Source organism: Schistocerca nitens, chromosome 3, assembly GCF_023898315.1.
Source record: "Schistocerca nitens isolate TAMUIC-IGC-003100 chromosome 3, iqSchNite1.1, whole genome shotgun sequence".
NCBI classification, from domain to species: Eukaryota; Metazoa; Arthropoda; class Insecta; order Orthoptera; family Acrididae; genus Schistocerca; species Schistocerca nitens.
The window spans coordinates 507,335,531-507,359,876 of NC_064616.1; the positions used below are offsets into that span (position 1 = coordinate 507,335,531).

General features: G+C 42.2%; 1 protein-coding gene across 1 annotated transcript; it reads right to left on the reverse strand.

Annotated features, from left to right (window-relative positions):
- Positions 1-11,315: 11,315 nt before the first annotated feature.
- On the reverse strand, positions 11,316-13,921 carry LOC126249308 (aquaporin AQPcic-like). The gene is made up of 4 exons (XM_049950962.1): positions 13,870-13,921; positions 13,568-13,767; positions 11,982-12,125; positions 11,316-11,552 (listed from the first exon to the last, which is right to left on the reverse strand). Exons 1-4 carry the CDS (start codon positions 13,919-13,921, stop codon positions 11,316-11,318), a joined length of 633 nt encoding a protein of 210 aa, XP_049806919.1.
- Positions 13,922-24,346: the final 10,425 nt, after the last annotated feature.

The following is a 24,346-nucleotide window of genomic DNA, read 5'->3' on the forward strand; positions in this document are numbered from 1 at the left end:
CCCTTGTAGTTAACTTCAACTAGATCCTAGATAAACGTAAACATCTCACTTTTTGCGTTTCTGAAGTATTTTGTAGACATCTTACAATACTGTGATGTAGATTTGGGAAATACACTTCACAAAGTTTTTAGAGGTGCATGGCAACATAACTTTGATTGAAAACTGCTGTTATTGTACATAGCCTTCAATGGACATGTGTCATTTGTAATAACTGCAATAACTGCAATAACTGCAATAACTGGCAATCAGTAGCATCGTTTGTGTTTTTTTATAGTAAATAACACGTTGCATTAGCTTTGTCCCTTCTATAATGGTGCTTCACAAGAATATAAATGGGGAAATATTTAATTTGAGGGTGTGTTGTGGCTTACATCAAGAGTAGGCCGAATTAGTTATACAGATTTTTTTTTTTTTTTACATCTCAGATGTTGAAAATAATTTACCTCCCTTTTGCAATATTAACAGTGGAGTCATCTGTTGGTAACAGTGAGAACTACCACTCATGGTTCAAAGAAAGAATTACATTTCTATAGTGCTGACTAATTTATCGGTGATCCAGATACTTTATCGTATCTAGCTGCCGAACAAATGTGCAGGGGTCATAGTGACCCCTCCCCCTCCTTGACCTTAGTACATGGCCATATGTGATGATGTGATTCCTTGGATGGTCTTGTGATGAAGTGCTGCTGATAATGTCAGCAGAATATGACGTGTGCAATCGTGCCATTTCTCAGTAAGTGAACATTCTGATTGATGCTGCGTCAGCGTCAATGGCCGAAATGTCCACTGCCACACTACTGACATGCACCAAAGGCCATCCAGCAGTTGTCAACCGCGCTGGTGGAAGAATGGAATAACCCACCACAAGAATTTCTTGGCAAACTTGTGGCCAGCATGAGATCACGATGCAGAACTTGCATTGTCGTCCGTGTTGATCATGCACCGTATTTTGTAATTCCCGGAAACCATCATAAATCGCGGTGACTTCAATGTGCTTATAGTGTTTGAATAAAAGAGCCATGTCTCCTCGTCTGATTGGCTGTGTCTTTCATTCACCTTCTGTACTATCCATGTTTGTTAGCTCTCCTGATCCGTTCCCATTCAGATGGTGTCTGGACTCAGTTCAAAGACAGGAGAAAGCTCTGACAGTCTGCTGGGTACCAGAGACTATGGGAATTGATGAAACGAAGCCGCTAACCTTATAGGTTATCGCTGATCTGTTAGTTGAACATCAAGGTCTGTGTCAGAAAAAGTACATGGCCTCGGTTTCCTGCAGACAGTTGCTCCGGTGTCGATAGTAGCTGCATCACACCGTAGGAATGAAATGTTTTGGCAACTGGGAACTTACTCCAACATTGAAGTACGTGTGTCGGAATGATTGTCGGCAAAACATGTGAACTGCACACAGATTCGCCATGGAAGTTTGGCGCTAAAGGGACCAAATGTAATATCACGTCCAGCTGTAGTTATATGGTGCCATCAATTTGACGAAGGGTAAAGACGTGGGTGATGCTGACCAGTGAGTCGAGATACCGCCCCATGCGATTTTCGTCATTTCGGCAAGCTGAAAAGGCATCTGGCAGAAAGATTTTTTTCCGACAATGACACACAGCGGTTCCTGAATCGCTATGTGGCCAAGGAACTGATTTCTATCATCGAAGAGTTGAATGATTGGTATAACGTACTAACGGTAAGGTAATCAAATAAATCTTGCGTGTGACCATTGGTTAAGGTCTTTGGCTCGTGTGTATGCCGTAGGATTTGTGGTCGCACCAGTCGCTTTCTCAATGAAAATTTTAAATTAATTTATCCCCGATACATGTAACAAAACAATTTTTTAGTTTCTATAATAGGTGCTGTATGTAAATAATGTTACCCAACAATCCGTTTAAAGTTCATTACTTGCACATAATAAATAGACTGGTGAACACTTAGCAAATGTAGCTAATCAGATCTAAAGTGATCAGAAAAACATATCTATACAAATTACAAAAACGGATGTTCATACAAATGTGTGCATACTCCGCATCTCCCCTAGAAAGAATCGCTGAGTGGGTAAGAACTACCCGCCCATCAAGGGAAAGGACAAGGGTGAAAGAGCAGTGTAGCTAGAATTGTAAACCTCCCATATAGTATCACAAGTAAGCGTAGATTATGGTAGTTTTACTAGTAGCTTTGGTCAGTTAAGACCAACTGCATTACGTGTACCTTAGGCGTGTAGCATCGCTATTGGATTTTACCTCATTTCGATCGCTTTGTTTGCATATGCAATTAGTGTCTTAGAAAATTTCCCTAGGATCTGTAAGCAATGAATTGTCTAGAAACTATGAGCATTACACTGAAGCACCAAAGGAACTGAAACAGGCATACGTATCCAAATACAGAAACCTGTGAACAGGCAGAATACGGCGCTGCGGTCGGCAACGCCTATATAAGACAAGTGCCTTGCGCAGTTGTTAGATCGGTTGCTGCTGCTACAATGGCAGGATATCAAGAGTTTGAACGTGGTGCGATAGTCGGCACACGAGCGTTGGAACACAGCATCTCCGAGGTAGCTATGAGGTGGGGATTTTCCCATACAACCATTTCTCAAGTGTACCGTGAGTATCAGGTAATAAAAATCAAATCTCAACGTCGCTGCGGCCAGGAAAATATCCTGCGAGAACGGGACCAACGACGACTGAAGAGAACCGCTCAACGTAACAAGTTTAACTCTTCCGCAAATTGCTGCAGATTTCTATGCTGGGCCATTAACAAGTGGCAGCGTGCTAACCATTCAACGATCATCGATATGGGCATTCGGAGCCGAAGGCCCACTCTTACACCCTTGACTGCACGACACGAAGCTTTACACCTCATCTGGGCCCATCAACCCCAGGAGTTACCTGTTGTGGACTGGAAACGTGTTGCCTCATGAAACGAGTCTCGTTCCAAATTGTATCGACCGGATGGACGTGTCGGGTATAGAGACTACCTCATGAATCCATGGACCCTACATGTCAGCAGGGGACTGTTCAAACCACTGGAGGCTCTGTAATGGAGGGGGGGGAGGGGGGTGCACCTGGAGTGATATGGGACCGCTGATACGTCTAGATACGACTGACAGGTGACACTTAAGCATCCTGTCGCGGGGACCCTACACAATTTTAGGCAGGTGTTCCAGTTTCTCTGGTTGGTTGGCCTGGGGAAGGGGGCCAAACAGCGAGGTCATCAGTCGCATCGGATTGCGGACGGGTGGGAAAGGAAGTCGGCCGTGCCCTTTCAAAGGAACCATCTCGGCACTTGCCTGAAGCGAATTAGGGAAATCACAAGAAACCTAAAACGTGATGGACAGGGCGCGGGTTTGAACGGACGTCCTCCCGAATGCGAGTCTAGTGTACTAAGCACTGCGCCACGTCGCTATGTTTTTCTCTGGCTTTTCGTTGTGTAAGGGCTGTGTAACGTACGGATCATTTCTGTTCTACATATTTATCCCCTTGTCTGTTACTTAAACAGCATTTAAAGCAAAATTCAAACTGCCACCATTTAATGCAGGTTTCATTTGAAACACTTTTTGTAACTTGAAAGAGGGGTATGTTTTAAAAAATACATACTGATCATAGAACGCTATAAAGCGCAATTTTCTAAAAAGTCGTAACATTTATAAAAACGCAAGACATAACGTATCAAACATCGCTTCAATAGCTTGTCAACTTTACATGAAACTAGTTTGTTATTCATAAATTAGTTTCGTACTTAATAACAGGAAACTCTTACCTTTGACGTGATTAACTTTCTATTGAGATATAACAATAGCAATATCGATTTTATATGTTGGTGCATGTAAACTGTACTTGCATCAAAAGTAATTGCAGTGGTTATATAAAAACACAAGCAATCAACTAATTTTTATTACTTATAAAATTCAGTTTACAGTTTGTTAGAGTACGGATGGACTACACAATGGACTAAGATGTGCCGTTCTAATTACGTGCAAAAACAAAGGGTAGGCGTCGGCTCAGTTTCTCTCTCACTTTCCATTACTTATTCTCTACCAGTCCTATAAATACTGACGGGAAGCGTACCATCTACCTTGTCTATTTACTGTACCAACAAGACGCCAACTGTAGTTTTGGTAGAGCGCAACTAAGTGTAGCCCACGACACGAGAATACCCATAATTTAGTTATCCAGTATTTGAGAATGACAACATTTGGACACTTGCAACAAACCACACATAATTTCCAACTTCTAAGCTTATCCCTCATTACCTTTATCCAGTTCAGTTCATGGATTAAGACTGCCACATGAAGCATGTTTTAATTTATTACCTCTTTACTACAAACTACGCGCAACATTTCGCAGAAGTACCCACGTATAATGCTGAATACTTAGAAACCTATATCGTTTTAAGGTACATAGCCCAGGAGACATGACACCACTGTCACAGATGCATGAGAAACTGACGCATTGCACATGACGTAACTTTACATTTTACTACTAACTATTCATAACATGTTGCAGACATACCACCGGATGTACGTGCAAAAATATGTCATTGTACTGAATAAACATTAAGATGCGGGAAAAAGAAGCTGCAGGGTGACGTTCGTTAGATGTACAGGTGAAATATATGTACGAACAATCGCAAAATACCATTAAAGTTCTTTGAAATATATTTTACATGTGCATATGCTGGAAAAGCCACACGTAGAAAGCTCATCGTAAACGGCTGTAAGGATTTCAGTCAAACTGGTACATATATTAATTACAGTCTGGAAAGAAACACTGTAGGAGTAACAACCAAGCCTATTGGGGGTGAGTATTACTGCATGGAGAGCGAAGGGAGGACTAGGGGAAAGGAGGATATAGAAAAGAGGGGAAGAGGCACGTGGAGAGATGGGGGGGGGGGGGGGGGAAGAGCATGACAAGCAGGAGGAAAAAAGAAGGGAAGAATGTACAGAGACAAGGGCGAGGAGGAGATTGACAAAAATTGAATGGGGAAGATGAACAGGGAGGAAATGGGTAAAGAATGGGGAGGTGGGGAGTTGAGGTGGGAAGAGAGGAGGCTGTTGAGGTCGAAAGAGAGGTTGAAGGAGGTGATTAATAGAAAACTGGAATAAACACACACCTAGACAATGCTGTGTACTCTGCAAGTTGTGAATAAACCTGGTAGCACTGCAAAATTATTCCAAGTGCAAGTATTCACAGTCCCGTAATACCGGTATTATCAGCCCTGACTAGCTCTACTCGTAAGTCGGACTACCACTCGCCGAAATTATTTTAAGTTTCGACAGAAGCCAGATATTCTGAGTCAGTTCTGAACAGCCACATTGAAGGACAAGTTGTTTCCTCTACCTTTGCGAAATCTAACTCCACGAAATCGCATGGATACATCACTCTCCAAAGAATTACAAATCTTCCTAATTCAGCAACGTCCAGACGACTGCCAAAAAAGGCAGCTTATGACTAGTCGACTGAACCTGGAATTTCTACGAATTTACGTCGTTCAGCAAGTGACAGATTACAGCAGTGTGAAATTAAACTTTTGATTTATGCATGCTATCTTAGGACTGGATAGTTTCAGAAGTCGCGCATGAAACTTGTCTCAATTTTCATTGCAACTGCAGTAAATTACTGGCATCCCTAAAAATTTTACGTACTCATTACTGGAAAGTAGACTTCCACGTTCCTGCAACAGTTTCACGGAGCCAGATCAACAGAACCACGACGATGCGTGATCTGCAAGAAGGGCTCAGCTTTAGGATGCGAGCTAACAGAACTTTGTTCGTGTTAGCCTGACGGCTCAACGTCCTCCTTCAGGACCCACGCGAAATGCGAAGTTGTTACAATTAGCCCCACCCCCACGTCTGCATGTAAATAGCCTTGTATGTTCACTGTGATTATTCGCTATAAACATTGAAGAGAACTACTTACCTTCCAATAGCTAATTTTCAGTTAGATGCGTGGTGGGTAGACCTAGAGACCTTTCACAACCTTTGATGGCAAGTAAGTGTAAAGTGCTGCTCTGAGAAATTTGTAGAGCGTTTGTTTCTTTTTAAAGTTCATGAACAGTACAGTGAACGAGCTTCGTCCATAGAAATCTATTAACGTATCACCTGTTGATTTCGGTCATCCAGTACGGTCGCAGGTTCAAATCCTGCCTCGGGCATGGATGTGTGTGATGTCCTTAGGTTAGTTATGTTTAAGTAGTTCTAAGTTCTAGGGGACTGATGACCTTAGAAGTTAAGTCCCATAGCGCTCAGAGCCATTTCAGTCATCCTGAGTTAAACAGCCAAGATTGTTTCAGTACAGTAGCCGCCAAGCCAGCAAGTCGACAGCAGACCGCAGGTAATAGGTCACTTGACAACGACCTAATGTGTTCCACTGCCTCTTGTTGGGCAGGTATCGCAATTTAAGTTGTTTACTGACGCTTAACGAGAAGTAAGACGCTACAAGTATGCAAGTTACAATACAACCAACACTATCCCATACTTTCAGTTATTACAGAAAACTCAGGGCTTTTAAGTACGACGCATAGTATGCTCTACCGTTGTGCAGTGAAAGACATGGCTTGACTGGGCTGGCGACCGCTAAATCATTTCTTTTTAGATTGCTGTGTAGGCACTATGTGAAGCCTACTGTACATGTGAAATCCGCCTCGGTCATAGGTGAATGGTAATCGTGACGGTCTAGACGACACTGGTTCAGATCCCGGCACTACCAGTAACTTTTTTCCCTTGGTGGGAGGGCTAGAACGGTGTCCACTCAGCCTCGTGATGCCAGTTGAGGAGCCACTTTCGAAGTAGTGGCGCCAAGCTCTGCAAAGACGGCCACGGCCGAGATCAGTGTGGTAGCTCCACGCCCCTTTACAATACATTGAAATAACGCCACTGGCTAATGCCAGAATTGGCCAGTACGGTCTCGACTGGCCAAGTTTACCTTACTGTATGTGTGACGTACTATCGCTTAACTAGAGCGTTCCGTCAATATTTTCACGATCGATTTAATTGGAGTTGCGTGTGGCATTTCACGAAATTGTATCGTGTTAATTCGAATTATTTGGGAATGAACTAGGCCGCCTCCAGTTGTTGGCTAGGGCATTTCACAAAATGCCACGTACGTGGGTGTGTACTGCGCACAGTGGACCCCACTCCATTGATGCGTCACGTCATTGCAGGAATTTTGGGCTTGTTCAGCCATACTTTAAACTATTGCTGAGGCGACACCTATATAAGTTGTTCCCGGAGATTATATATGTAGTGTGTGCGCGCGCGCTTCAAATATCAACGACTCATTGAGCGTTGTTAGTAAGATCAAATTTGACTAACGTGTCATACGTTTATGTCTTTCAGTATTTAGGATTATTTTCTTATTTGTATGGTTGTGGAGTGAAATGCAAATTTAAATGCCCTAACTGGACCTTTTAGAGCGAGCGAGCGAGCGCGCCTGCCTTAACACGTCGGTAGCCAGGACGTGTTGAGATTAGCACCCACGACACAAGCTTACGTCGTAATGAAGTAACTGAAGTGGAAATGATGTGTCAACCTATAGTAGCAAGGGCGGAGAACCACGGAAATTATTGAACTAGTGATACGCTAATGATTTAAATTTGTCTTATCCCAGACACGCAGAAAATTTTACTGAAGTAGCGCCCTCTGGAAAAGAATAGTTAAACTGCCCAGCTGAAGTACGGTATGTACCTGAAACTTAACTGCACGTTAAGAAAAATATTCACGTATGTTTTATGAACACGAAAAGGGATGTTGTGCCCAAGTACTGTGATTTCGAAGGGTCGGTTGAGACATTTTTCTTGTCCCTTTCCCTTCTTTTAAATTCTAGCTTTAAGAGCATCTAATTCCACTTGTCAGCAGATACTAGTTTTCGACATGCTGAATTTATTGAACGTGGGCAACATTTAAAAATACACTGGAGCATAAAATCTCAGTACATTGTAAATGTTTCACATTAAAATTTTACATCCATTATATGCCCTTGCCACGCCTAGCGAAATAGGCGAGTTCTAGTATGCATTCTCTTAACATCAGGCTTAATTAGGTTTACACACTCGTCCACAAAGTTCAGGCAGAAATTGGACAATGCCATGTTGTCAAGAGCATTACATTTTTGTTCCCTGCTTATACATTCCGTTCCGCTACCCCTGAGGCCACGCCAGAAGCTTGGCCTGGAGAAGCCCTACTCTCTGATGCATCCACAGGCTCTTCTGGTCTGAAGTATTGGTAGACGATACCGGCAGCAACACCGCCTACGCACGGTCCCACCCAGTACACCTGCAAAAGACGGTCGAACCAATACTAAGCAAAGCTTTGGCAACTCAATGCATTTCACATTTTTCATTTGATACATACCCAATGGTTTGTCCAAGATTCAGTAACGAAAGCAGGTCCGAAAGAGCGAGCCGGATTCATACCAGCACCAGTATACTGCATCTGCGAAAAATGAAGGTCATTTAGTCTTGCACGATACCTCATGCTTCCGCGTTACATTTTGATCCATCTGAATAGTGATGTACAGCTTATTGAATTTTAGGCCGTCCTTTGTCATTTACAGGTGCTTCCTGTGGCTGCTTTCTCAGCTACCATCAGGGTTTGCTTTACTGATCTACGAAGTGAATTTTCTATCGTTGTCAATTTCTGGGTAGTGTTCTACGAAACCGTAACTTCAACTGATACATCGCGAAGTGGTTTTATCTTCCCGAGACCTAAGTTATGAACGCGAGCACACATCTTAACTCCGTGTTATCGAGTTTGCGACGATACTTTCACGTTTAGTCGGGCATATACTTAACCTAAATGATTCACTTCTTTCATTGTAGCAGTGTGTGTGAAGATCACTTTACCACTCATAAGATGACTGGGGTCAGTGTCTGGACAAGGTCGAGCCATAAGCTTTCTATAGGGCACTAGCCCACATTCCAAATTTAAATCCATTTGCACAGTCAAACACTTAGGTCAATTACTGTTATACGAGGTTAGACCAAGAAGTAGCGCTCTATCAAGTTTAGTGATTGAGACAACAGCGGAATCGGTACAGATTATAGCCTTAACTGTCCTCCACACACCTCCCTTTTTTGCACTGTCGCCGATGCATTCGTGCCTACCTGCGACATTACTGAACCAAGCCTTGCTTTTTCTTATGTTTAAGCTGTTAAGTTCACGCAAGTCATTTGATATTTAACAGCGTATGTTGCTTTCTTAAGACCTAACAGTCAAATGGGCTGTAGTTTGCAAGATTCACCACTGACCAGTTTCATTTTACGATCGTATGATGCGAAGAACGACGTTTGGGGGCGTGCGTTATTGGCTCCCTAAGGTTCTGAACTGTGGTTCCACAAGCGTCGCTGTTTATCGTGAACTCTGAAGCGTATTTCTTGTTTATCATTACCAGCAAGTCTTCGATCACCATCTAATGAATGGGTGCCGGAAGCGTGCGGAATGTCCGAAGTTTTTCACCCAACGCCACACATTGTCCATGTGCTTTACAGCGTACCCACATACTAACATCTTTGAATTCCGGTCAGGAAGGACCCCGTGTTATTCGAAGCTTGTTCTGATACCTATGATCAACTGGACAAAATTTGTACAAACGCATGGTGAATTTTTAACGGTCGTGTTGGGAACAATTCAGGCTGTGGTATGCACTAACTTCGCTGCTGTATTTTTACTGAAATTTTTTGAACACAGGAGGAGTTATTGTTTGTCCACCACTGAATTCAGACCTGAAGGGCTCCATCAGCAATATGATAAAATTGTGTTGCTGCATCGTATTATAGATTTTCAGGTAAGAAACCAAGCTAAGCAAAAACACTTGTTAAATCCAGAGAAAAGAACGGGTTTTGTGGACTGGCCAGAAGTAGCCGGAAGTCTCTTCGGCCCGCTCCCATTCCTTTGAACGACCCTGATTCTCCACTTAGCTTGCCTTCGCTGTTGGGTAGCCACTATCAGGCTTGGGTATTCACTTCGAAGATCTTAAATGTAGCGCGCAAAGAAGGAAGTGCCTTATATTGACATTTACCGGATGGTAGTGTACCGCGATGACCACGTCCTAACCCCGCCGTGAGAACTACTCATCCCAGAAGTTTTGTTTACCGTCCGCATACCCAACAGGCACTTCACATGCTTAAGAATAACCATATCTACAGCTTTAGTTATGGGCAGTTCTTGCCTAAAACCGAAAGGTAAATTACTGACTAGCTGTGTCATTATGCAATTCGAAATTGGAAGGTGGTAACCCAAGACCCAGTTTCAAAACGCTGAAAAAATGTCTACTCATGACGCCAAATTAGGACGGATTATGTAAGGTGGGGTAGGGGCACTATGGAACTTCACTACATGACGCTGTACGACGCAGAATTTGTTAAACAGAAGACACGGGGTACACAGGTGTGAGACGCTCGGTGTGACTGTCCATGCGAGATGGCGCGCTGCCGGTGAAAGTGTTTTGCAAGAACGGTGACTCAGATCTGCTCAAGTTCCTGATACTTTAGGAGAAAAAAAAAATTGGGCGCTGGCCCAATGTGAAGTGTCTGGAGGAAAGTATAATTTCGTTAAGACAGGTTTTATTGAAGGAAGAGAGCAAGTGGTCCGACTTCAGCACATGTTGCCACAGCATTACAGGAAGGAGTGCTAATATGTAGTGCACGGCAATTTGAGTTGTGAGGACTGCAGAAAATTCTGCGGAAACTTCCAGCATTGCTCTCCAAAATTAATCATGTTCAGGAGTTGCTTCATGTTTACCTTCCAGCAAGGCAAACGTTTCGTCTAGCATTTCTTGGCAACATCGAACATACGAAGCCTATTTTTCCATCTTCGAGGACACGTCACTACGCAGAATTGCGGAATATGTGCCATTCAAATTCTGCTCTTACATCAACCGGTGCCGTGGTGGATGGGCCTACCTGACAGTGCCTTAACTTATGCCGAACTTGTGCAATCACACACATTGCCGTTGGTTTTTATGCGCAACTCACGGTGGCCGTGGTACTACCCACCCTGCTATCATACCCTGTGTAACCACAGATCGTAGTTGTGAGGGACCGTTAACACTTTTTGCGCTGTGTGTCGCTTATGAAACTTAATTCTTCCTTAAAACCCAACCGATGCAATACGTTAATTATTAATTTCCTGAACTAGATGCGTTGGTAAAAACGCGAGTTTTGAATATTTAGGGACGTATCAATATATTTACCAAGTTAATGAAATTGGTGTGCCGACTTGTACGCTGCCTATTCTCCACCTAGGTCGCTTAAATCAGGCACCTCGACAACAAAGTCTACGGCTGTATTAGCACAGTCATTGAAATTCAGTGCACCCAGGATCAGGGTCCTTGGGCCCCTGGGAAACATACCGCGAACAAGTGGCAGGCTGTTATAGACATGCCGACAGTGAAGGGTCCTGCTGCTGCCGCCGCCGCCCCCCCTGTGACAGCGCTGTACACGGCCATCACGAGCACGAATGATATGACCATCTCCACGAAGCAGCCCTGCGTCGGCGTCACGTGCCGATTCAAGGCTGTAACGCCCAGCGTTGCGACCGTCTCGTTGGGTGTCAGGGCCTGCAACAACAACCACAACATAAGGCTGCCAAGGTACCTTCCATCTCACCGGTACTATATTTAATTGCCTTTAAAACCATTGTGGGAAGAGCAATCAAATTTACTGCAATTAACACAGCTGGCCAAAGTTTGTAGTCCCTCTTTACTAATATGGCTGTCTTTCAGTTCTTCGACTACGAAGATTTGAAAGCCTTAGTCGCTGCTCTGACATACAGTTGCTATACAACTTTGCGTTCTGTGCTATTTGCTGCTTTAAGGCGTCATTCTTTGGCAACTAGTTGCCATGTACATTTGTCAGATTATAACTCGTCAAAATTACAGACATCTGTTTACTGAATCTTCTACTGCACAGGTTTGAAACCATGTCCTTTTTTACCATTTAAATTGTTAGAACGAAATAACCACTTCAACAGGCGCAGCTACGAGTACCTGGAGCACGAATGAGCCAGCGGTGGCGCCCACACACTGCGCCGTCACGTACAGCAGAGCCTTCAGCGGGCCCAGGAAGCCGCCCACCACCAGGCCCACAGTCACTGCCGGGTTCACGTGAGCGCCGCTTACGTAGCCCAGCGTCTGAAGGCAAACATTTGGTTAATCACATTCATCATCTACTTCCACATACAAATAATTCGGTGTAACTACCTTGAGAGTAAGCCGAGTGGAAATGGCTACGTTTAAGTTGGTCATATTCATACAATGCCTCTTCACTCGTTTATTGGATATCCCAGGTGCCAAACCGTACAGAATTTTTTCGAAAATTGCCTTAGGAAGAAGTGCATCGTCTTCGTACCAAGACGTGCTTACCTCTTATGTTACCAGTTTGAGTCATGTGTAGTCGCTTTCGTTGACTTTTCTACCCGTGAAGAACCTAATCCTTTGTTTCTCTACCAGATTTATCACAAATGAAATCGTGTCTCAGTATTAATGGTACTTCCGACAAAAACTGTTCCGCTGTTTTGCCGCAAATGGATATGGCGACTGCTCATCTGTTTAGTAGTTTTAGTTTGCGAACAACGAATTCCATATAAATTTAAGCAACCGATTGTTGAATCGGTCGGTTTGAAACCTGTCATCGCGCTATTTGTGCGAATAGCGTTTTTAGTAGCCAATTGCCGCGTGCTCTTTAGGAGAACTTTTAGCATTGGCACGTTGAACCTATTTGTTCGAGTGACACTGATCATTGCTTCTACTCTCCACCTGTATTCAGACACTCGCTCAACGGCACCTTTCTAGCCATTCCTGTAGCGGATGTGTGAAATGCTTGCTTGAGAGCAAGGGGAAAGTTACAGACCAGGCATTAAGCTAATCTGACAGAACTGCATTAAGAAAGGTCAACACAAGTGAGCCTGACGAGTTAAGATGCTGACAATTATCTCATCAAATTTTCGTTTCCTAGGGACTGAACGGTTCAATACTGTGCACAGGCGAGCACCTCTAGTTGCTACCGCCATACACAACCTTCACCATATTTAAGCAATGAGATTCATTAGGGGGTTTATTTTCACATTGTAATTGTAAAGTCACTGCAAATCCTATCTTGTCCCGCATCTTATAACCAGTTTAAGACCATTGTCAATGCCGTGGACATCATGCGCATAATACGGATCACAACGTCTTTGCCGCGAACTTAGTAATACTGACGTAACTGAAGTGGCTGGCCTTAACCGTAATATGGAGTGAATGTTTTACTTTCTACAGCCGTTACATGGCCTGCGAGCTTCCACATCTTGTCTGATGTATTTTCCACGAACGAGACACTTAGAAAGCACAGACAGCCAGCACACACCGTCTTCTTACTGCACTTTGCGCCCCTACTATCGATGTACGCCGCTGAAAGAGCGGCCCCAACACGCCATGACCATGTACTTTTCGTCAGTAGCAGTTGAATCTACCTGAATGCCATTTGCAATACGCAGCTCACTGCACTTGGGCTATTATTTCCGCCACGCTACTGGAAAGCTGAACGAGTGACCATTTCTTGCTCTCTAGAATGCGACCATTATTGCGATACCTACTTGCACGATGCATGCGACAGTAAGTCCAAATGTCAGGGCCACCTGAACAGTCGTCGGCTGGTAGCCTTCTGACCACGCCGTTGTAGTCGAGCCACACCCGACGACCACCAGCAGGGACGTGCCGAGGAGCTCAGCAGCCAGCTGTACCACCACTGTTTTCCAGGGCTTCATCTCGTCTAACCTCATCAGGTCCAGGACGCCTAGAACATAAGCACAGTGTCACTTCAGAGACATGGCATTGCAAGTTTCAAGAATCGAGGTGAATTTGCAATGGTCTTGTGGAAACACTAGGTAAACCGTACTGTCCGCCGCTTCAACGGCTGTCACGGTGAGGCACCCTCCGTCCTCAACCATGCCGTTTCTTCAAACTGAGCTGCCACCTGTTTTCATACTGCAACTGTCGCAGCTCTATACTATGTCTCCTACCTACAAATTAAGACGGCGCCCCTATTCAAACGCAAGGAGTATTTACAGGCTTTATCACGGTAATAAATTGTAGTTCCTCTTGGGCTAGAGTTCCTCTATCTACATTATCCTCTCATACACCTTTTACTTAATCTCGTTTCGTATCTTTTCCCCTTGTGTCAAAGAAGCACAGTATGCGCAATCGTTTTGTATTTCGTTTCAAAATGTCATTTGTGCCTCGTCTGCGGCATATACATCCTGTTTATGTTTGCTGCTTACCTGAACTAGCGAGCGAGTTCGTTTCCTGTGCGGTCAGTAAGCTGTTTACACACACCAACTGCGAGGAACTAGCTTCTCACCCCTCTGAAGAAATTTTAGCTAACATGGGAAAGGAAAATAAATTAGAACATAGTCATTTCAGACGCAGAAAGTCAAGAACTAACCTTTACGCTCTAAGGTTAAGGGTCCGAACCCTTTCATAAGGTTTATTAATGCAACCTTTGCAGGGTGGCGCAGGAGGAATGAATGACATTATGATCATTTGAAGCAAAACCTGGGAAACAAGCTGCATAATGCACACCTTAAGGGCTGTTCATACCTGTTCAGTAGAAGCGATTTGTGCCGGTAGCTATGATCTACCTCTGAATGTGTATTTTAACTGCAATTTCTTCAAATCACTGATCTCAATGTTGACCCTTTCTCCTAGGACACATTGTCTACCAGACCTGTGTGACATGCTACTAAAGAAAGTGACATGCTTCATCAACGTATTCATTAATGGTAAACCTGAGCTGCGTTTTTACACGTCTGTTACGACCCGTTTCGTTTCTTTGATTATCTACAGGTTGCCAAGCTGTGCTGACGTCAGGAACTAGATGGTCTGATATGTAATGTTGCAGATACCATCGACGTCACTTTAGCCCAATTTGGCAACCGGGATGTACTCTAAGAAATTAAACTGGTTTTATCGAATGAGGATTAATACAGCCGAGGTTGGTTTTAATCAATCACTAGCAGTGAGCTCAACATGATCAACATTAAGCTATGCTCCGTTCTCACATTGGGACTTAATCATGACGTACGAAGCTGTACAATGAAGATTTAAGCCGCGAAGCCTCGTTAATTCTATCTAAATTAAAAGACGGCTGAAATGTTTTACCAATACGTGGCGTGACGGAATCGCTCATTCCAACAATAGTGGATATGTAAAAACTAAAAAAAAATCCGAGTGTTGGTGGTGACGATCATGTCTCGTCTGTCTTATAGTAACGAGAAAATTTAACTCCCAATCTTTCAGAGACTGCTTCGAGGTAATCGTAAATTGGGATGTTACATCGCGCATTTTAGCAGACATGGGACGGCGGTCAGCAGCTTTTTCCATGGGGTTTTACGGGTTACTTGTGGCCGCAAAAGCGAGAAGTTGTACATGTGTGATAGACCGACGCACCCTTACATTGCCAAACTGACCTGGCATATTTTGATAAACTTAAGCCTTGATACTGTACTCGAGCGTTTGTTACTTCTTCCTAGCCTTTATTTCAAAATACAGGTTTTCTGAGGACACAATCTGAAGTTCCCTCAAAGCAGACGATCAAGTATTTTCAATTTTTACCTTTTCGTAAAGGAAAAACTTCCATCACAACTTTAAATTTGATTTTCTATTTCAGATAATTTTCGTCGTTAAATTTCTGAAAGAAAATGAAACATGTTATCTTAACTGCCGATTACGTATCAAAATTAAATAACGAGGTGACCTGTCGTTATAAATTTATAGAAATGTACGCGGTAAAGACATGATTAACTGTGGGACTATACGTTTATGACGTTTCGAGTCAAGGACCTTTTAGTGCAGGCAGATAAAGCTAAATCCGAAGACGAAGTTCAGAAATAACATGCTGAAACACCTCTAGTACATGTTTTTAAACTGTACCACCTGACAACGCGCTTATCTCTATTTTAATTTATTCCTCGTATGTTCGTAATGTTTTCTACCGTACAGCGCGTAGAAATTATCGATTAGTGTTATGACCGTAACCACGGTCATCTTGACTTACCTGGTCGGAACCCACGGAAGTTTTCGCTGTGGGATTTAACGAGTGGAGTAGGAAGAGGTTGATTCCCACCACTATTTTGAAACAGTGGTAGCCTAATGTCTTCGTTCCGTTTCCGAAATAGTAACGTTTAGTGGCTATTTCCCCACCCCATCACAGTACTGACAAAGCCGCTATCTGGTCAATCGCTTACAGAAAAGAGTAAATATGAAGCCAGCAACATGGAGCTGCTTTATCGAAGCAGCTGCCGCACGAGGTTGCGTGACTTAGCATGCAACGTGTCTACGCTATACGCTCTGCGTAATCCCATGTAGCTTTACCATTCCTAGCTCATTATGGCATCCGCCGCACAGTTTTAAGCTGCGAAGAAGCTTCACTGTCAATGCTCATCACGGACCTGCAGGACGGGAAGGTAATGGATTAATGAGCAACAGACGTCTGAGAAATTACGAAGCACTGAGGTGGCAGTCTCGACTCAGTTTGTACCATTCGCGAGCAGCCATTCGTTTCTAGCGTTTAGTCTGACGGCCACTTAATGTCTCGGGTGCAGCACCAAGGAATAAATTTATGGAAAGAGCTCGCTCTTATTTAACTGCCGTAATACATGCTACAATGACCATGGTGATTTTCTCCTGCTTACCCCTTGCAAGACAAATAGGTGAATAAGCTCGAGCAACATCAGTACATGTACGGCAGCAACGACATCGACGGTTTACGAACCAAGTTACTCAAAACTTATTAGAACGTAACATTTCTCCTAGCTGCATACAGAGTTAACCCACACCGATAGTACTGAGAACTCGTGACTAGTTTTTTTTATAGTTATGCTAATAGCTAAGCCGGAAGACAAAATACCTGGGTCGCCTGCAATATGCAACAGAACGAGGGGAAACGGGTGGTGTGCATTCTTAAGTAAATTACGTGTTTGATACGCCCACCTTACTTCATTTTTGATGTTTTAGGTGTTGACATAGCTACAGATGTTGATAAAATTTTGTTACTTTGGGAGGATGGAAATGCTATTAAAAATTTTCTGCGTTTTTTTACTCTCGTGTAGGAAATTTTTCAGCCAGTTTGGATCAAAACCATACAGTGGTCATGGAAAATTTGTTTATTTCAGTTCCTCCACACTTTAGTTAATACATTGGTTCCAAAAGTATTTCCCGAAAATACTGCTAAGTTGAAAATTAGAGCTTACATGGGGGCTTACTAGAAATTGTTCTCCCGTGAACCAATTTCTCTCTAACAAGGGAAGAGGAGAACGGCAGTGATGCACAAGGTGGCCACCACCTAACTGACGAAGCGTGTTATACTGAATGGTCACCCATCTCTGAACTACGCTGGGAGGTTCTAGCACCCAACTCACCCCGAAATTCAAAATCGATTACCAAATTTGTACCGAACAGATAAAGCGACCCAATAAACTACTCGTATATTGTGGAATTATTTACGCAAATGAAGTGAAACTCCTAAGCCGACGTAGCCATTATGTTAAAATGGTAGGAGAGTTTATTTAGAAACTTTTAGCTTCTAGTGATTAAGTTTCTGAAGTAAATCTATTTGACAGCTACAGAATAGTGCACTACAGTCTGCAACTACGCGGATGCGTTCAGTTACTGCTTCTTACGTAGCCTTAGCTCCCTGCTTCCCTATACAGCATTGACCCGACACCTCAATCCGTTGCAACGAAAGTTTGCGAACGGTGATGACAAAATCGTCATGAATAAAGCTGAATGATATCACTAAAAACTCGAAATTTGATCGTTATGCGTTCCTCTATCTACCATGAAATCTTACCTTTTATAAGGTAACTTGTTTAATTACTACTGGATCTTGAAGCATCCAGCGTCAAAAACTAGAAACGACGTGGAGGGTACGCGAACACATCGACGTTTACAAATTCAGACAATTAAAAACAAGCCTAAACTTTGTTAAATTTTAAAGCTATCGGTACTATACACATACAATAGCTCTTCCAACTTACATTGCGGAGTAAATGGATGCTCCAGTGCAAACACACACATGGCTGTGAGGCTCCACAGTATCAACAAAAACGGCGCTGTTAGCAGACTCGCACTACAAAGGGTCACGGTGGCTAGTCTCACATAAACCTCTAGTAGACCAAACACTGTCGCAGCAAAGACGGCACACTTCAAGACAGCAGTCACCGAAGAACATGCTACACTACAGTCTCTGTCCAATTTATGTATCACAATTTCTTTATTTTTTGACATAACGTCACGTCTGCAGTACTTAAGACATAACGATAATCTTACAGAGATACTGTAACACTTCAAGGAATTTAGTTTTAAAGTCATTCTTTATTAGTTTACTTTTCCGTGTACCAATCAGATGTGTAGCCTTCGAATTTGAACATTTTGATTAACAGTAGAATCTGGGAACAACTCCTCGTCCAGCGATAGCGTACAAAATTCTAGAAAAATAACATCATATGATTTAACAAACTTGCATTGAATGGTCGAACTGAACTTAACGTTGATGGCATCTAGGCAGTAACATCAAGACACAACGTGTCAATTGTTCTTTCGCCACTGCTTGTGGTTCTGTGTATAACATCTGATAGAGGAGAAAGAGTGGACGGCTATTTTTTGGAATTTTATGGTAACGTCGGACACCGTACTGACTACATTTGTCTGTTGTCAGTTTGCTTTTGCAAAGCGTGGAAAACTTAAGCAACTACCACGAACGTTGCATTGTTCTCTACACCCTCGTCTTTACAGCTTCTTCCTTAGCTGTGAATTAAGTTTAATCCAAAGTGTCCTTGGCTGATGCCAATGAAACCGTTTGTTCTGCAGATGTTACTGACAGCAGAATTGATTTATATTCTTGGCAGGAGTCTAACACCTAGGATTGTTTTACTCTAACCTCAGCACGTACACCCAAAGTAACATTGATATGTAACACAAATATGTCACTTCACTTCTTATCAGTAGTCCACCCGCACATTTCGTTCCATTACAACTCTATTACTCATATCTTCACTTGGCCACTCAGCCATGGGAAAAGCAGATAAATCCCACGTGAAAATTAAAATCACTTTTGGAGAAAAGAAAAGAAGCTACACGAATATCAAGGGCGCAGATGGGAAACCAGTAGTAAGCAAAGAAGGGAAAGCTGAGAAGCGGAAGGAGTATATAGAAGGACAGTCCAAGGAAAAATTACTTGAAGGCAATATTATGAAAAGAAAAGAGAACCTAGATGAAGATGAGAAAGGATGTAAAATACTGCGAGAAGAATATGGCAGGCTACTGAAAGAGCTAAGTTGCAACAAGGCCCTGGGGTAGACGACATTCACTCAGAAATACATTTATTCTTGGGTGAGCCAGCCATAACAGAACTAATCCACCTCGTATGCATGGTGTAGGAGACAAGCGAAATATCCTTAGGCTTCAAGAAGAATGTAATAATTCCATTTCCAAAGAAAGCAGCTGTAGGTAGATGTGAATATTATAGCACTACCAGTTTAATACGTCATGGTTGCAAAATATTGACACAAATTGTTTACAGAAGAATGGAAAAACTGGTAGAAGCAGACATCAGGAAGATCAGTTTGGATTCCAGGGAAATGTACTAACACGCGAGGTTATACTGAACCTACGACTTCGGTTAGAAGATAGCTTTCGTATATTTGGAGAAATATTTCCATAATGTCGACTGCAATACGCTCTCCTAAATTATTAGGGTAGCAAGCGTAAAATACAGGGATCGAAAGAATATATACGAGTTGTACAGAAACCAGAACCCAGTTATGTGTCGAGGTGCAAGAAAGAATGCAGTGGTTGGGAAGGGAGTGACACAAGGTTGTAGCTTGGGTGATTCAGTCTGTACACTGAGCAAGCAGTAAATGAAACAAAAGAAAAAGTTGGAGAAGGATCTAAGGTTCAGGGAGCAAAAATAAAAAAATGTGGACTATCACTGGCAAGAAAAGCGTTTCTGAAGAAGAGGAAGTTGTTAACGTAGGCTATAGATTAAGTGTTAGGAATCCCTTTGTGAAGGTGTTTGTGTGGAGTGCAGCCTGGTACGGAAGTGAAACGTGGACGATAAACATTTCAGTCAAGAATAATACACTTAGAGCTTTTGGAATGTGGTGCTATAGAAGAACTCTGCCGATTAGACTGGTGTATTATGCAACCAATGATGCAGTGATAAATAGAACTGGGCAGAAAAGTAATTACTGACGTACCTTGAGCAAAGGCAGGGATCGGTTGTAGGATTCTGAAACATAAAACATACTGTGATCATCAATTTAGTATTGGAGTAAGGCGTGGAGGGTGAAAATCGTAAAGGGAGACCAATAGATGAATACGGCAAGCGAGTTCTAAAGGATGTTGGTTGTAAGCTTGAACAGGATCGAGTAGCGTGGAAAGATGCATAAAACGAGTCTTCGGACTGAAGACCACAATAACAAACAATTTTTATAATCCCAATCTATCCTTTACGCCTGCGATTCCTTCATGTTAGTGCTGTGAAGTGAAATCATTCTTTCTCATTTTAATGACTACCCACGATATTTGTGTTTGAAAATACATCTAATGGATTTTAGCACATTAAATGTACAAATGTACATTTTAACAGGTAAAGCAGACGCATAGATATTTTACCATTCTAAAATTGTTTTCGTATATTTTCGTAAATGCTCTCTGCTGATAAACCGCAATTGTATTGCTGCCATTCCACTCCCGTTCTTACGGGTATGGGAATTAAATTACAGTCAAGGAAAAAATCTATAGTCAGTGTACTAATTACGGGAATTAAAAAGAATGCGTTCTTTCTGGGCTATAGGTGATGGTACTCTGAGGAATGTCACAGATTCAGATACGTTCCTCATTGCCTGTCCCAACACACAATAGCTCCCTCAATATGGTCGATAATCGGAAGAAATGTTTTCATATTACTTTCGAAAATGGAAATTCAGCATAATCGTTTCCCTTTCTTATGATAAACTGAAGATTAATTTTTAACCCCATAATACCGAATGTCGCGAATTTCCATCATACCAATGCTGTGCTAATAATTGGAAGGGTAACTGTTTTAGAGCGCCATTGCCTGTAGATGTTGATTCAGCATGAAGCTACCAACGCATGTGACAAGTGCGACATTCTTCTAAGTGATTCGGGACCTCTAAAGCACCACGATTTTTATATTTCGTCTAGAAATTTATTCCATTTTTAAGTGATTAAATTTTCCTTTTGACAACGAGGTCATTAGGACAGAGCACATACCTGGAATTGGAAGGAATCTGACTATGTCTTTTCCAAATGAACCGTTCTCACATTTGCCTTGAGTGATTCGAGCTAGCTGCTGGCCGGATGGGGACCTGAACAGCCACCCTTTCGAATTCGTGTCTAGTGTCTTACCTCTATGCATCCTCGCTTGGTACAAACTAAAGACAAGTAAGAATGTTCGATAACTTATAAAACCTATCATTTGTTTTTTAGAATACCGTTCCAAAACAGGGTCGTATAAGTTATCGAGTTTTGCAACGAATTTTACATTCTAGTGTAATCAGAATTGAAATATTTATTGCTTAAAGATTAAAATAGTGGGCTTTACCAACTCAGTTAATCGACGTCGTCCACAAAAGGTGACGATCTTCGTGGGCAAATAGTTTTAATTCGACAGATGGATTCACTATCTGAAATCGTCATCATCATCATCATCATCATCATTATCATCTAGATCATGTTTTAGGCCCTTGGACCAGTTACAGTGATACAGCTCATTACCCAGAAGTTACACAGATCAGAAGTCACAAAATTTTGCTGAATAGTTTCCTGAGAAATGGTCTGATTCGTTCATAACTTCCGGCTAGTGTGACGTTACCCACCCTCCATAATTTGTAAGTATGGAACAAACGCTTTTATCTTCTACTGAACGAATGAATGAGCGATTCTTTTTTCTCAACTATTCTCCCTTTAAATAAGCAGTACTTTTTCTTTATCTTCGTATTTGTGTAATCGAATCGTCACTTAAAAGGGAACACACAGAAAATACTAAGGAGTTCAAACTTTTGTCAGATGCTTGCGAGATGATGAAGAAATATTATGAACTGCCTTGGAGCTTGGAACATTTTATTTCATAGGGAATTGTTTGACACAATATTTATGGCATTACACACATTCGTTCATCATATTGCACATTTTCCGTGTTTGTTCTAAAAACCACTTCCATGAATGGTCGATTCCATTCTGCTTCATTTATCAGCTTGCTTTATAGCCCATTTATTATCTCTCCGATGTTCACGGGACGCTAATACCCACCAGGAAAACGATACGTTAATCCTACTTCGTTTGTGACGTCTCAGGCTTAACTTCATATCTTTGTATTTATCATAAATATTTCTACGTTAAATGTCTAAAAGCAGCAGCGGGGCACCGTGATTATATTTTTGAATACGTTATTGAAATGTTTTACTACATGATATCAAATTTCTATGAAACTTGTGACCCGACGATCTCTTGTATTCTACCGTTAGTAGTGTTTCTCCCATTTCTTGCTTCATTCATCATTGTTCTCAAAATTATATCACTATTACGTAATTGCCGCTGTCAGGAAATAGGAAAGTCAGGATTTTATGTCCTGTCGACGAGGATGAAGAAGCAAACCGATCGCGTCCCTTTCGAAGGAGGTATCCGAGCCTTAGATGTAAGTGATGTTGGGTAAACTATACAAAAGTTAATTTTGTATTTCTTATTGACATTTTAACCCTATTCTTCACGAATATGAGCCATTTTCTGTCGAGAAGTGATACATGTACGTAAATTGTGAGCTATTTCATACTGATGATCTCGACAATGGTCCACCACTCCGTTCTTCAATTGCCCAAAAGTTACATACGGTTGAAGGAAACCATTCTGGGAAAGCACAGCCACAAGTACGAGGCGTAAACGTGTAGACTCACTGTGTTGTTTCGGGATCGTTAAAAAAAGCTAGTTTAACCCATAATTAAAAGCTGTGTCGAAAATATATATTTTCATTTGATAAAGCAATTCTCCAGATGATTAGTACGATTTCTCGTGTAAGATACGTGATCTATTGGTTATTAGCATGTACTGCTGGCAGAATCATTAGGAAGAATAGGGTAAATGTATCGAAGAGTGTGCAGTCCCAAAGGGAGCGCACCTCCTGACAGTTGACTAAAGCGATCAGCTCGCAATTGACGTAGTTGTGTTCAGAGTGGTATCAGAAAAGCCTCGCATAAGCTGTGTAAAGAAATCCTATCTTTCCGAAGTGAAACAGGTAAGAACTACTCTTCAGCATTCTTGATGTAATTCTGGTACTCTGTTGCATAATTATACACAGAATACACGAGCAACAGCCTTTAATTCCTAATTATATTTTGAAACTCTTTCTTGATACCTACCATACTGTGTCCAGGTGTCTTGTAAATGTGACGTGTGCTGTCATCTGTTGACTTCCCTTGGAATCATTGTTTCAGTACGAAAGAGCACGCATATAACGCCCCTAAAGAGTGCGTGCGTTCTCTTTAGGGTTGGTTGGTTGGTTGATTTTGGAATAGGTGACCAAACAGCAAGGTCATCGGTTCGATCGGATTACGGAAGAATGGAGAAGGAAGTTGGCCATGCCCTTTCAAAGGAACCATTCCGGCATTTGCCTGAAGCGATTTAGGGAAATCACGGGAAACCTAAATCAGGATGGCCGACACGGGTTTGAATCTTCGTCTTCTCGAATGAGAGTCCAGTGTCCTAACCACTGCACCGCCTCCCAACACACAATAGCTCCCTCAATATGGTCGATAATCGGAAGAAATGTTTTCATATTATTTTCGAAAATGGAAATTCAGCGTAAACGCTTCCCTTTTTTATGCCAAACTGAAGATTAATTTTTAACCCCATAATACCGAATGTCGCGAATTTTCATCATACCAATGCTGTGCTAATAATTGGAAGGGTAACTGTTTTAGAGCGCCATTGCCTGTAGGTGTTGATTCAGCATGAAGCTACCAACGCATGTGACAAATGCGACATTCTTCTAAGTGTTTCGGGACCTCTAAAGCACCACGATTTTTATATTTCGTCTAGAAATTTATTCCTTTTTTAAGTGATTAATTTTCTTTTTGACAACGAGGTCATTAGGACGGAGCACATACCTGGAATTGGAAGGGATCTGACTATGTCTTTTCCAAATGAACCGTTCTCACATTTGCCTTGAGTGATTCGAGCTAGCTGCTGGCCGGGTGGGGATCTGAACAGCCACCCTTTCGAATTTGTGCATAGTGCCTAATGTCTATGCAGCGTGTCCTTGGTGCAAACTAAAGACAAGTAATTATGTTCGATAACTT